A 16,028-nucleotide genomic window follows, 5' to 3' on the forward strand; every position below is an offset into this window, starting at 1 on the left:
TATGTATTGCTCAAATGTGTTGTGATTTCAATAGTTTTGCAAAATGAGTCTTGGGCTCAAACTTTTCAAACAAAGCTTTTGATTATTATGGTGATTATGTGATGATTTAGTTAATCTTCTCCTATATCAGGCAATATGGGAGGGGGTTACATATCACATGTGGAACTATTTATGCAATCAAGCAAGATTTTACATGATCAAGAGATATGGAATTGTGAATCACAGATCACGCAAGTATATAATTTGTACAACGCTTGAAAAGACTTAAGACTCAATTTTGGCAAAGTGTATTCAAGAGAACTATTGCAAAATCACGTGTGGTTACCATCTGCTCCTATACATGAAATAGCTTTTGACAAAATGCAATGAAACACAACTTGACAAATCTTGCATGCAGACCAAAGGCTTGCTTGCATGATTTGGAACATAGAAACAGTGTTAAGGCATGACAAAGACAAGTAATAAATCACACAAGGATCACTTTTTGATTCTTACGTGAAACGTCAGTTGGTGTGTCTAACTTACTAAATCACACGAGTGATCATACAGGATCACATGTGATATTGCAGATAGTGAAAAGCCAAACTTCTATGAACCACTACAAGCTAAAATGATGATACTTGCATGCTTGAAAGTATTAAGATGAGTCTTAGTATGCATAAATGAGACTTATGAGCAAAAGGTGATGCATTCATTTTAATGATAATGAAATGTGATTAAGCTTTCAAAATCACATTAAATCTAAGAGAATTAAATGACTTATCTTAGTTCTTCATCTTCTCTTGATTCTTCATGTTCTTGAGGTTTTGTTTTCATCCATGATTCTTTATAGATGCACACATAACAAATACCTTTTTTTAAAAATCAAAACACATAATCCAACATACTACACTAAAAATCATTCAGGCCAAAAACAAGTTTGTGGTTGTAAAGAATTCATTCAGGCCAAGAATAATTTTATAGCCAAAAATTATTTTTTTATTCAATGAAAAGTGAAATGGGTGAATGATTTTATTTTTTTTTATTGATGTGACATTTTATTCACTGTTGACTATGAAAAATCTTTGCTTTCCCTTCTTTCTTTTCTTTTCCCACATGATTCATTTAAGCATGGGATAGATGGCCACTTATTATTTATTGTTAATGCTCTTTCGGCACTTAATGAGTTTGATAGAACATATGAGTACATGCAATAGTATTGGAAAAATATTGATGATGGATCCAACGTATTAATAGTGATATTGGGTATACAATAAGTTTTTTACCTTCTTCTACTAGTATCATCTTTTTTTTTATTTTATAAAAAAGTGTTATAATTTAATGTATTCTTGTTTATTTTAGGCTGATATAGCAAAGGGGTTATGCAGGCTAAAGATTAATTTTCATTCAAAATTCTCTCATTGCATTAATTATTAAAATAGGGTTGCTTAAGACCAACACATGTAATGAGAAGGGTTGCATAGAGTAAGAGTGGGTGAGTTGACAAGGGATGATGATAATGATGAGGGTGAGATGTAATGAGACTCAAATTGAATAGGATTAAGAGCAGTAAAAAGGGATAATAATAATGATGAGGCTGACATATAATGAGATTGACTAAAATTTTGAAACTCTTATTCCCTATATTTTTATTTTCAATTAGTGGTTAGGTAGACAAATAACTACCACGTCACTTGCTCGATCTATCTCCACAAATTTGCAAACGAGGTAACTCAACTCTTGATGGAGCAAACTAAGGATTCCTTTTAAATCGTTGTCTTCTCATTGTAAATAAGATATTGCATTGGTTTTGATCAACCTTATCTTGATAATCGATGTAATGAGAACATTCTGAATGAGAATTAATCTTTGTCCTGTATAATTCCTCTGCTAAGTTAGCCTAAAATAAATAATAAGACATTAGATTATAACACTTTTTTATGAAGAAAAAAGATGATACTAGTGAAAGAAGGTCAAAAACTTATCGCATACCTAGTATCGTCACTAATATGTTGGATCTATCATCAAGTCTGTCTCCAATACTATTACATATACTCAGATATTCTATTAAACTCATTGAATGCAGAGTGAGCGTTAACAATAGTAAGTGCCCATTTATCCCATGCTTGAATGAATCAAACAGGAAAAGCAAAGTAAGAAGGAAAGTAGAGATTCTCACAATTGATAATAAATAAAATATCATGTCAATAGAAAAAGGATGAAATTATTCAGTTAATGAATGATTTCACTTTTCATTGAAGAAAAAAAAAATTTTGACTGCAAAGTTGTGCTTGAATGAGTTCTTCACAATCACAAAACTTGTTTTTAATCTGAATGATTTTTGGTATAGTATTTAAGTAAAAACTTTTCACAGTGCAACATTTTGATAATCCTTTTTACTATTTATAGTATATTGACAAAAAAAGCCAAACTTCACGCTGCACGAGCATGAGATTATGTCCGACGTTAAGTCTGAATTCGACGAGTTACTTCTGATCAGATTCTTATTTTGACATCAAATTTAATGAGGTAAGCTCATTTTATCATATAATTTAATATTTTGATTTCAATATAATAGTGGTTAATTTTTTTTACATATTAGAAATATTTTATTTGTAGGGTAGATATTTACGTAATTGCAGTCTAATGATATTTTATTAATGTTATTGTGCTAGTATGTTATGTGATTATCTTTTGATTATGCTATATGCTGGATAAATATTTTTATAATTCAACTTAAGTGATATTTTATTAGTTAAGGTTGCATAATAATAATAATAATAATAATAATAATAATAATAATAATGTTGTCATTGAAATATTAATTGGTGTGAACACCAATGCATGTTGTGTTCGAAGAAAAGAAATTATAGTAAAATAAAATAAATTACTATTATCATCATTATTTTATAAATAAATAAATAAGTTATATGTTAAATCACTACAACAAAACTGCATAGACGCATCACATGGGATAATTTACTCTACAACCGTCATATATATATATATATATGAGGAGACGGAGAAAGAGTGCAAAATATATTTTAACACGAATAGTTATAAAGGGAATCATCCTATATGTTAATAATATAGGAATGCTGCCTTCTCAAACCGTCCTATATAATTTTTTAAAGATTTTGAAAGAATTAATTTTTTCAAATACAAACATATACATGATGGTTCTAATTTATAGGACGGTTCTCCTTAGAACTATATATAGTATTTAAAATCCCTAATCCCCTTTTCGTTTTAGTTTGCGAACAGATCGACCATCTCCGTCGCATACATCATCTTCTCCCTATGTCTCGCTCAAAAACCAGAACGCTGGACCCACAATCCACAACCCAGATCAACTAGAGCTCTTCTTCCTCTTCTCCGTCGCGTCGTCACTCACGGCAACAATAAATAGCACCTTCGGTGACTCACAAACTTTGAATTTGACAACACATTCGGCTTCATCCTTCGCGCTTATCTTCTTCACGTTTGACCTTCTTAGAACTCATCACCTGCTCAAGTCTGCTTATTCAACCTAATCAATTATTTTTTAACTTGATATTTCAGTTTATTTTTTTATTTTAGTTTTATTTCTTTTGTTGATTGAAATTTTCTATTAACGTCTTATCTTGCATATGGTATTAACTCAAATAGGCTCCGTTGATAACTTTACAATGGTTTGCTCGATGGTTTTATAATTTTTCAGACTTGATCCAAATTACTGCCTCTACCTTAAAATAAGATTTATATATTTAATTTTATAAACATAATATACTTATATCCAATCAAATTACGACAAGTGGCTTTTAAAGTATTAATAATATTAATAACAATAATTTATTATAGAATAACAAAGAAAAATCATTTGATCATTGTAATTTTAACCTAATTGTAATTTAATACGTGAACTTTGTCTTTTACAATTTAATCCCGAAAGTTTTAACATCTTAAATATTAATATCTATATTTTAAAAAATAAAATTATATAGATTAAAAATATTTTAAAATTTATTACTAGAATATTAAATGTTTAAAATATTTTTAATCTTTATAATTTTATTTTTTTAAATATAAGGATCAATATTTAAGATGTTGAAACTTCAAAAACTAAATTGCAAAAAGCAAAGTTCAAAGATTGATTTACAACCAAATCAAAACTCAAAGGACTAAGTTATAATAAATTAAAGTTTAAATATTAAGTTACAACCAAATGAAAACTTAAAGGACCGAATGATTAATTTTCTCAATAACAAATCTATAAAACATTCACATGTATTAATTTAATTGAACATAGACAAAGCATATAAGTTTTTCCTTTGAGAAAATGACAATTAAGGATCTCATAAGGCTATTAATTACAATTAGGAATCCTAAATTGTTGAAATTTCAATAATAAACTATAATCCTTACTTAAAATTAAAAACATATATAAGTTTACAAAATTGCTTTCAAGTAAAAAATACTACTAAAATTACTATTACAAGTTAAGATTATTGTTAATTTTAGTTAGAAAAATTAGGATCCATGCTTGGGAATAAGTTGTTTTTAAGTATGAAATTAAATTTCACTTGTGAAACTTTCTAAAGGCACTTGTGAATATACGATAGTCACTTAGAAAATTTATCAAAGTTACTTCTAGTATGAAACTAGTCACTTGTATATCTTTATACTTGTCAATATATAGGTAAACTCTTTGAAAAATTAAGAAAAGACTGTTGAAATTACTATTATGAGTTGAAACTATTGGTAACCTTAGTTGGAAAAACTAAAATCCCAAATGTTATGAGTTAGACAATTAGAATTACTATTATGAGTTAAAATTATTATTAATCTTATTCCTAAGTGTGGATTTTGATTTTTTCAAATGAGATTAACAATAATACAACTTATAATAATAATTTTAGTAGTATCTTTTCTTGATTTTTTTAAGTAAAACTCGATTAGCTATTTTCTACGTTTACTCGAGAGCAATTTTATAAATACATATATGTTTTTAATTTCAAATAAGGATCATGATCCATTATTATAATTAATAGTCGTATAGGGTTCTTAATTATCTTTTTCCTTTTTCCTTTTAACTTCAACACTGATTAGGACTAAAATACCACAAGTCCCAAAGCTATAACTACAAGTTTATTTTATCTAATGTTGTTTTAGTGGTCTTTTTTCCCCCTCCAAATTTGTTTTATTTTTTAAAAAAAATCAACAAAACACAAGGTTGGAAAAATCATAGTTTGCCATTATTTTAATCAAAACAGTGAAATTTTGGAGATATGACCGACTCAGGATAGATACTTTCTATTCATGCCGAAATCAGAATCATTGGTTCCATGACTTCGCATGGTTACAAATATCATACACAAGCCTAGAGCTACATGCATCAAGTTTTCACAAGGATAACACTCAGGCAACTTTTGATTATGATACCAAAAAAAGGGTGGGGGAGGGGAGTGTTTTTTTAAAAAAGAAATGAGAGATGTATCTGGGGAGAAAAAAAGTCATAGTACATTTTCTATTTTATTTCAAGAAAACACTTTTTCACTTATAAATTTACTATCAGATATCAGATTCTCAATTGGATTATCGTTCAAGCTGGTCTGAAAATCATATAGGCTGGATGAACTACAATAATCTATAGGCCACTAAAATGACGAAACATTTCTAAAGACAGCACAGAAATGAAATGATTATCCTCTATCAGTGGGGGCATCACTGAACAACCTAACAATAGCGAATGAAACATCAAGAATTATAGCAAATGTTCATCAGGTTGAGGTACAAAATCATATTGCCACATCTAGAATGGAATCTCTCTTCCAAACTTTTTTCCAGTAATAAAGAATGCTTCTTCAGATTCACAATCAGGCTATTCAACAAGGTGTTCCATGAAAAAAAGAGATCAAGCTAGGCACATACTTTTAGTTCAGATTGTGCAGCATTAGCATACACAGGATGAAGAACATGACCTTCCTTCGGCTCAACATGCACCAACTTGCGACCAGTCAGTTTGTTTCGTTCAAACGTCACCCACCCTTCTTTCAAAGCAAAGAGGGTATGATCTTTCCCTATCCCAACATAGTTTCCTGGATGAAATCGTGTTCCACGCTGCCGAACAATGATGTTTCCAGGTATCACTCTCTGCAGAATAAGCAAAGAATAATGCCATGAGTGAATGAATCATATTCCAAAACTCTATTCTCATTATCTGACTTTTTGTCATTATGTTGAAACACTTTGCTTTGAAGCGACCATCTCACAGACCTCCCCACCAAATTTCTTTACTCCGAGATTCTTGGGCTTGGAGTCCTGTCCATTCTTTGTCGATCCTGCCATTTTTTCGGTAGCCCAACGTCTAAACACCAGGCTCAATCCTTCTCCAGGAACATCTAAACCAAATTAATGAAAACACTGTCAAAGTCAAACTTGCATACTTTCATGATGCATTTGGATTAATAAGGATTTGGATTTGCTCCAAATCTCTCATTTGGATAAATAAAAATTCATGAATTTAAATTTGATTCAAATCCAAATCAATTGCTTAGTACAATTTCTTTGTAATTTCAAATACCCTCTACACTTTAATTATTTAAAATTTCAATTACTTCAAACATCTTGTTCTTTTTGTATTTTTGCTATTAATACCTCTATGACTTTCTATATATTTTCTTATCCCTCGTTCTTGTCTCTCGTTAATTAGAAAATAGAGATAAAATCATTATTCCCAATTTTCCATTTTCGTTTTGAATCTTAACTCATTCATCTTCTTCATTTGAAATTTTTTGAACTACCCAAACACAAGATTTTAAATTGAGTTTTGACATTCATTTTGAATCTTAACTCATTCATCTTCTACATTTGAAATTTTTTGAACTACCCAAACACAAGATTTTAAATCCATAGATTTTAAATTGAGATTTGAAATGCAAGATTTCAAATCTAAAATTCAAATCCAAATCTATCAATCCAAAAGCTACCTTAAACGATACGATACAATAGAAAGAATGCAATCATTAAGTTACAACACTAGCAATTCTGTATACAGGAGCTTTTGTAACAAGTTCCTTAACATTCAATCTTCTGAATAATGATGCCGCAAAATTCATGTCGTTCTCCCAGAACAAAGGAACAATGACAAGCTGAGATGCAGATAACAGCATAAAAAAAGGAACATGTTACTGAGAAATCAAATTTATTTATGTTAACTGATTCACTTATGGTAACCACTGAACAAGATTAATGAGGAAAGACTCAAATAAAAAAGAATTAATGATACTGGCATCTTGACATCTGATGATCATTAGAGGGTACCGGTAGTTTTTTAGCTAGGAGACAACAAACAAGCATTGCATTAAAAAAAAATAATAATAATAAACTAAAGTAAATGAAATGAGACTGATTTATTTCTAAGATTGATGCTGCCTGAAATCAAAGATCAAACCATAGCAAGTGGCACAGGAACATGTCCCACACTATGTACATGAAGCATAAGTAACAGAATTTTTCTTGAAAAGAAGTGTTTACATTGTCAATAGCAAACAAATATAATTTTTCGCCTCAATGCATTTACTACTTTTTTAACCTTAATACCATATGATTTTGTTTTTTTACTGCACATTACATGCTTCAAACAAGCAATTAACACAAATATGCATAATTGCTGGAAAGGATATGAGTAACAATATTCTATATACCATGCTTATATTTGATAGGGTGACAACATCACATCAAGCATGTTACTACACCAAACAGAATAGATGAAAAAGATTGAAGAAAAAGTGGGATGGAGAAACAGCAAGAAAAAATAATAGTAAGAGAAAGACAAGAACTGACATGTAGGGAGGATGGTAAATTGTTCTGCTCTTCCAAAGCCTGAAGAAAAGAATGAGTTCTGTTAGATTTGCAAAAGGCTAGAATCAGGGGGTAGTGGATACTGTTTTGTTCACCCATAATATAATCTGAAGAGAGTCCACCAGAGGTTAAAAATAACAGTTAGGATAAGAATCAGAAGAATACCCATTAAAATTGTTCAATCATGTACGGAATTTGTGAAACTCTTAAATGCAATTTTTCTCAAAACATCTTTATAATTGAGAGCCTTTAGCCCTTTACAACAGAAAACAAATCTTTAGACCTACTGTAAACATTTGAACAAGACTCGCGAAAAGGTATACTTGAACCGGAAGTTTACTGTGAGCTTATAGCCTTCTAAATGATTACCACTACTAGTGATTCATTAGGGTCACAAATATAGCACATTAATGGCTTCAAGTGCAGTGCCAAGCTTTCTTAGTTTCCTAGCAGGAAATTGTATATGAAATAATACTCTTCTAAGGAAGTTTTGGATCCCCCTACGGTTATTGATGCTCTTCGACAAGAAAATTTCGTCACTGTACAACTCAGAAACTCTCAACTCAAATTGGGGGGGGTGAATATAACATCAAAATTAAAATTATATCACTCGTTCATCAGGCTAATATCGACAGTTTGTAAGATAGAACAAATTTAAACAAGCATGAAATAAAATCAGAATAATTTAGATGACCCACTGGAGTCTAGAGACAATGAAATAGCGGCACAGAAAGGAAAAAGAAATTAAAGTAATGTATCCCGTTTCACTTACCCCGAAATTTCAGGAGCCACAAGAAATCCAAGGAAGTAAAGAAAGGATTCTCGAAGAGAGTACTTTCGAAAATATAAACGAAAAGGAAAATTGTAATATGGATACTAACATGTTCTTCTGACAGAACGAAAGAGATAAAGTTTCCGAAAGCGAAGCTGTTCGGAGATGTCAGACGCTCGCTGGTCGCGGTGGCAACTCTCCGTCCTCCGTTCAGATCCGTCGTCAAGTCGTCCGTTCTTGGCCAGGGCAGAAATAATCAAAGAACTTTAAAAAAGGAAAAAAAAAAAAAAATATATATATATATATATATCTATCAAGAACGCTAAATAAAAATGATCGAAAAATTCATTTAAATTATATAAATAATAAATTGATCTTATAAAATAACATAATTTTTCTTGAGTTTTATAAGACTTTTTTATTATTAAGGAATTAAAAAAATGATTAAATTATTTTTAAATAAAACAAAAATTTCAAGTCTCAATCCAGAGCCATTCTTGTGTGCTATTGCCTCTGCTTCATCTTCTTGTTATCCTCCTCTTCTCTTCTTCTTGATCTTCTTTTAGTCTATCTCCTTCTCCTTCTCGTCTGTCTTATTTCTTTTTGAGCATCTATACGTAAGTTTCTCTGTTAGCTATGTTATATGTAGGTAAGTTTCTTTTTTTCCTTGAAAATTTCTCCGCTCATATGTAATAGTTGAAGTTGATGTAGGTTAATATGCATAAATAATAGATGTTTTTATTTCCTTTTTATGATTTGAGGTCTTCATTTTCTTTGCTATGCATGGGTATGAATGTTTATTTATGGATAAATGATAAATAACAAATAATATATCATTTTCAATTGTGTTGTAAATACATAAATCAAAGTCATGAATGACTAATATAAAGTTATAAATATAAAAAAAATAATTGTTGTTAGATAAAACATGATAGATATATGATTATGATATTTGAAAAATATACATTTTGATAAATGACTATTTTATTATTTTAGGTTAGCATGAAAAATGATTGATATGTTGGGATGACACTAAAAAATTAAGCCTTTCCAATATTTTTATCAAAAGGATTCTAGAATATTTTGATATAAGTTGTAGATACTGTAACTGACAACAAAACCTTAGTCAGTTATCACTTTTTAAGATTTTCTTGTTATTTAAATTAATAAAAATTGTTATTTCTTGAATTAGAGTAGTAATTCATTTTTGCTAATTTAGTCAATTTACAAAGAGTATTGATAAGTTATAATTTCTTGTTACATTGTTGAAAATCTAAGGACAAAAGTTGTTAATATAAGAACAAAGGTTGTAAATGAAAAGTTGTTAATTTTCAACACCTGATGTATATTAGAATTTGCATATGTAAAGTTACAAATGATTATTGAATTGTTGTAAATTTAAAAATAAAAGTTATTAATATAGGAATAAAAATTGTAAATAGAAAGTTGCGAATGATTTTAATTTGAATAAAGGGCAAAAGTGTCATCTCTTATAATTCCCTAATGACAAAAATATTTCTTGGGACTCTAGAAAAAATATGTCTTTTTGTGAGATTAATATGTATTTTAGATAATTTAAAGAAATTTTATTGTTATTTTTCCAACAATAAAAGAAAAATGACAATAAAATTCTTTCAAGTTATATAAATGATAATATAATCTTTTAAAATATCATTTTACTTTCGTGTTAATAAATTTTAATTTGAAAAGATAATTTTACTTTTATTGACAAGTTATAATTTCTTATTTAATTTTTATAATTCTTTAAATAAAAGTTATCACTTTATAAATAAAAGTTATGATTGGAATTTGTTATTTTAAAAACTTATTTTTCAATAATAAAAATTACATTTAATAAATTATGATTTCTTATTCAACTCTTATAATTTACAAAATAAAAATTATTATTCCTCAAACAAAAGTTATGATTGAAATTTATTTTTTTAACAATAGAAATTACACTTGATAAGTTGTAATTCTTGTTCAAATTTATGATTCACAAAACAAAAGTCACTATTCCTTAAGTTAAAGTTATGATTAAGACATGTTATTTTCAATAAGAGTAAAATTATTTTTTCATTTTAAAATTTAGGAAAAATTCTGTGAAGATCTCGTGGAGCAAGCTTATTTATCAATAAGTCTTGTAAAATTTAAAAATTATAGCTAGGTCCCTTAAAACTTGAATGTAAATTGAAATTAGGCTATAAAAACAATAATACTCTTATTAAATATATATTATATTAATTAAATAATTAATTTATAATTACTTCATCACTAATTTATAACTATAATTTCAAATTTTTTAAACTGTAATTTTATATATTCAATAATTAAATAATCATGTATTATTATTAGAGTTTAATATTAATTATTTACAACTATTTTATCATAATTTACAACTATAACTTTAACTTTTTATAACTATAACTTTATATATTCGATAAAATTATTGAATATATAAAGTTATAGTTGTAAAAGTTGAAATTATAATTATAAAATTCTAATAACATAGTTATAAATTTTTTGACTGATATACTATATATGTGTTCAATAGGGGTATTATTATTTTTATTCTAATTTTAAATTATACTCAGATCTTAAGGTATTTAGTTGTAGTTTCTGAATTTTGTGAGACTTAGTTATAAATAAGTTAGTTCATAGGACTTAGATATAATTTTCTCTAAAATCTATTGATATAAAAATTCATAGAGATTTCAATAGAATTACAGTATTTCAAGACATCATATTATCATTCATTAAAATCATGGAGATTTTATTGTTATTTTTCCAACAATGAACCTTATTCTATTAATTAGAGTTAGCTATAAAAATTGCATGACAAAAAATAATTTTATACAACAGCCGAGAAAAATGGAAAAAACATCACCATTAAAAAAATAAAAATGCATTCTTTTAGAAATTATTATTTTTATATGAAATTGAATTGAAAGTGGAAACTGGAAACCATAAAAAGCATGAATATTTTAGATCCGTTTTTTGTATATAAAAATTATTTAGAAGTGTGTTTATATTTATATTATTGTTAGAAAAGAGTTCAAAGGTGGTGAAAAAAAACCAAGAAACCAGAACATTTTTTAAATATTTTTTTCATTTATTTTGAAAAAGCTAGAAAAAATTAGAAAATATTACGTTTTCATCATTAATAATCATATTAATAAAATAAATAAATTTTCACCCTTTTTTCACCACCTTATATACATATATATTTTAAATAATTTTTAAATATTTTCTATTTTTTTTCCAAAACTTGTTTTAAAAATTATTTTGTAGCATTGTTCTAAGAATAGAAAAAATAGAAAATAGAATCACAGCCTAAAAAAAAAAAAAAATCACACCAGCTCATTAGCGTCTTTGAGGTCTGAGTACGTAGGATGAAGAGGAAGCTAAAATCTAGTTGCATTGTATTCCTTCTTCTCTCTACTGTAGGACATCTAAAAAGATTTTTTAGTTCTTGAGATAAGATTTTTGATGAAGTATTAATTATATTATTTAATTATGATAGAAATTGTAATACAAATTTAAAAAATTTTCAATTAAAAAGAGTTAAAATTAGAAATTTATTCTTATTTTTAAACAATATTAATAACTTAATTAACCACATTTTCTTAATTCTTCCTATGGACATTCATTAAATCTTGGATTTGGAAGAGAATAATTGGGAGTGCTTTTATCATCAATGGCACATTTGTTTTAGCTTATTTTATAAAAAATCACTTATTTTTTTTAAAAAATTATTTTATAAGCTTTTATAATATTTGTCAAAAATTTTGAAAATAATCAAAATTTTAATAAAAGTAGATCTCTAATTATTTTAAGAAACTAGTTTAAATAGTTTTTGAAAATAATTTAATGTAATAGATGATAGCTAGTATTTTAAATATGTGGGATATATGAATATATCATAAAATTTAAAAAACTAATAATTATTTCATCATTAATCTGTATAAAATAAATATCTTTTTATAAATATTTAAACTATCTATAAATAATTTTTAATTTTAAATAAATAGGTCCTAGATCTTAACTGCACTCACAAATTAACAATGGACATTCAGTCCCTGTTAATAAATGGGCGGCATGGGGGAAGAAGCACTACATTTAGGAATTAACAACACGAAACTTTGTTAAAAAAAATCCCCCCTTTCTTATCGGGATTGGAACTAAGAAGAATGGTTAGGACAACAAACATCCGTCTTATTCGTATTTTGATACCCGTATAACCATCGAAGAATGAATACCATATTGTAAACCTCTTTTGGGATGCTCTAGTAACAGCCAACTCCCAATCTTTTTATTTTTTGCAATAAAAAATATCAAATATATTAAAAAAGGAAAAAATGATTTACAATAATATACGTTTAGAAGCCATGCTTAAATGAAAGAAATTAAGTGTGTGTTTAATTTTTAGTCTACATTTAACACAAGCACGTATGAAGATTTAACTATTTGTTGAATTTGACAAATACATATTGATGTGGTTTGAATGTGTTGTTGAGAGTTATCCAATCCAATAAGAACTCTAAAACTTGTAGTAACAAAAGAAACAAAAATAAAACAAGAAATAAGAAAATCTATGTCATAATTAACAACATATGAGATCAAAGATTAGAGATATTGAGATTACAGAGTATAAAAAATATAAGATATTTTTGAGAAATTAAATATTAAAAAATATAAGGCATTTTTAGTCATTCGAGATATAGTCATTGGTTTTTTTTTAAAATACCCCTATCGATAATAACTTTATATTTATTATAAGGTGTTTAATAAGAATAAATATGAAAAGATAAAATTAGTTTGAAAGTAGTTAACTATTTTATTAAGAGTAAGATTCAATTAAAATGCCTTACATTTTTTAAGAGAGGGAGTAACTTTGTGTGTTTAAACATTGAGCCCGATTGTTTTCATTTATTTTATGAAAAAAATACTTACTTTTTTAAAAAATTTATTTTATGAGTTTTTATGATATTTTGTTTTAAAATTTTGAAAATAATCAAAATCCAAAAAATAATTCTAAATAGCTTTTGAAAATAATTTAATACGGTAAATGAGAAAGAGTATTTTAAAGCGGCAGGATAATGTGAGAATATCATAAAATTTTAAAATAATATAATAATAAATTAGTTTTATAAAACAAAGATTAACAAGATGTCATAAAATTTAAAATAGCTAAATAATAATTATTTTTTTTTATTGTAACCAAAAATAAAATAATGTTTGCTTTTTATAAAATTTTTACAAAATAAACCCTTTTTATAAAATCTCTAGATTACCTAAAAATTAAATCACTTATTTTTTCAGTCTTAAATAAATATGTACATTACCTACATAATGAAAAGGACAACCAAATAAATAGAATGCTTTCATAGAAAATTTAATTGCTATTATAAATTTAGACTCCAACTCAAGTTATTAAGAATTACTTTCCCAATTAAAAAATATAAGATATTTTTAATCGAATTTTATCTCAATAAAATATTTATTTACTTTTAAATTAATCTTATCTTTTCATATTTACCTTTATTAAATACCTTATAATAAATATAAAGTTATTATCAATGGAGACATTTAAAAAAAAAGACAATGATTATTACATCTTAAAAGATAAAAAATATCTTATATTTTTAAATATGTAACTTTTTAAAAAATATTTTATATTTTCATGGGAGGGAGTAACTTTTAGCTAATTGATCTAAAGACCTGGTAGCGTAATCAATTCATGTTTCAAAAATTAGAAAACTAACGTTATATTTTTTTTACAAAAAATGTACAAAGAATTAAGTTGATAAAAATTCAATTATTATTATTTTTTTAAATCCCAAATATTCATGACCAAGCACCCACTTGTCCGGCAGAAAGCACGCTCTTCTACTCAGATTGCTCGGTTCATTCTGATGCAAAAAGAAAAACAGTCTGGTCGCTGTCGACTAGGTCTGATTGTATTGATAGTAATGTCGGTCATCAATCGATTAGGGAAGGAGAAGGGCCATAACCCTGCATTAATCTGGGAATCTCAGCATTGTCGTCGTCGTGTTGCCGGCGACGATCAAGTCGACGGCGCCATCAACATCGACAATGGATGGATAAAGGGAACTCCTCTTTCCACACTCCGTAACTCCCATTTCTAACCATCACAATACTATGCCTTGCAATTTTTTCTATTACTTCTTAACCAACTTTCAATTCCCAATCATGATTTGTAGATCTGCTTGGGCGGGAGAATCTATGGAAGGAGTTCAACAAGATCAATTAGGAAGTCTCTAAGCTTAAGCGTGTAAGCATTTTAGTTTCTATTTTCACTTCTGTTTTCTGAAGTTCTGCTATGGGACTCTTAGAATTTAGTAGCTAGGTTTTGCAGTCAGGAAACGACGAACAATTAACAGTTCCCATTTCGAAGTTCACATTGATTTGAGGTCAATTAAAAAAAAAAAAAGAGTAATCCACGTCAATGGGAGAACGTGATAAATTGATAGTGTGTGTATGTTTATATTTCTGCCTAATGATAGTAAATATATGTGTAATTCCATTTTATTTTTGTCGTGATTGAAGATATTCTCATGTTGTTCCCAAATTAAAGAATTATAGCGCGAATAGATAAAGATAGAGAGAGCCAGACAGAGGTGGCCCAAGGCGCACACACACAGGTGAGCTGGACTTCTCAATATTACAAATCAAGTTGAGTTATTTTCCTAAGATTCTGGACATGTTTAGGGAATGAGAACAGACAAATTTATTAGGCTTATGTATAATTCTATTAACAGAATCTGTATGCGCGTGTATTTTATTTACTGGGTCAATATAATCTAATTTAAATAACACTCATTTCTAATATTTTTATTTTAGCCGATTAAATATAATATTTCTATGAACATTGCAACCCACATTAATTATAAAAATATACACATACAAGAAATCACGTTTCGTTGGACAGAATTTAGGTGATTAATCATGTCAAGTTCTTTTTCAATATTTGTGAGTCATTTTTCATTATTAATTTCTTTTTCATGTAACATGTAAACCTGCACTTTATGCTTTCATTAGAATTTCGTAAATATTTGAATTTGAAGTCTTTAATTATTGTATGATATCATTTGCTGTGATCAATAGCGGAGCTAAGACCTTGAATAAGGGGTGTAGGACAATGTAATTTAAAAATTAATAATTAAAAAAATAATTTTTAAATTTTTTAAAATTAATTATATTAGGCAAAAAATATACTAACATAAGGAAAATTTTATATATTTTTATTTGGGCAAAATATATTGAAATTTTTTTGCCAGAAACATGTTGAGAAGGTTGATATTGAATTTAAGTTTGAACCCTAAAATATTTTTCATTTAAAATTTCCCATACTACGTATATAATTTTTCTCATGTGAGGGGGTGCATTCCCCCCTCCTCACATGTACATGTAC

The 16,028-nt window shown here is 27.4% G+C and overlaps 1 protein-coding gene and 1 long non-coding RNA gene across 2 annotated transcripts; one reads left to right on the plus strand and one right to left on the minus strand.

The window, feature by feature from the left end:
• Positions 1–5,648: 5,648 nt before the first annotated feature.
• On the minus strand, positions 5,649–8,837 carry LOC129296669 (uncharacterized). Its single transcript, XM_054935256.1, has 6 exons — positions 8,703–8,837; positions 7,804–7,842; positions 6,996–7,109; position 6,542; positions 6,235–6,359; positions 5,649–6,111 (listed from the first exon to the last, which is right to left on the minus strand). The coding sequence occupies exons 3-6, from the start codon at positions 7,074–7,076 to the stop codon at positions 5,878–5,880; spliced, it is 441 nt and encodes a 146-aa protein (XP_054791231.1). The 5' UTR covers positions 7,077–7,109; positions 7,804–7,842; positions 8,703–8,837; the 3' UTR covers positions 5,649–5,877.
• A 5,679-nt stretch (positions 8,838–14,516) lies between these two features.
• On the plus strand, positions 14,517–15,430 carry LOC129296663 (uncharacterized). The gene is made up of 3 exons (XR_008589858.1): positions 14,517–14,725; positions 14,818–14,888; positions 15,164–15,430. It is a non-coding gene; the product is annotated as an uncharacterized LOC129296663 (long non-coding RNA).
• Positions 15,431–16,028: the final 598 nt, after the last annotated feature.

Source organism: Prosopis cineraria, unplaced genomic scaffold (assembly GCF_029017545.1).
Source record: "Prosopis cineraria cultivar Desert tree isolate PC_DT_omini unplaced genomic scaffold, ASM2901754v1 PC379, whole genome shotgun sequence".
Classification (NCBI taxonomy): Eukaryota; Viridiplantae; Streptophyta; class Magnoliopsida; order Fabales; family Fabaceae; genus Prosopis; species Prosopis cineraria.

Excerpts from the sequence above, each read along its gene's own strand:
- LOC129296669 (XM_054935256.1), bottom strand. The coding sequence starts at position 7,076 with ATGAATTTTGCGGCATCATTATTCAGAAGATTGAATGTTAAGGAACTT. Across the intron at positions 6,112-6,234 it reads TAAAGAAATTTGGTGGGGAG|AGAGTGATACCTGGAAACAT; the intron begins GTCTGTGAGATG and ends CTTATTCTGCAG.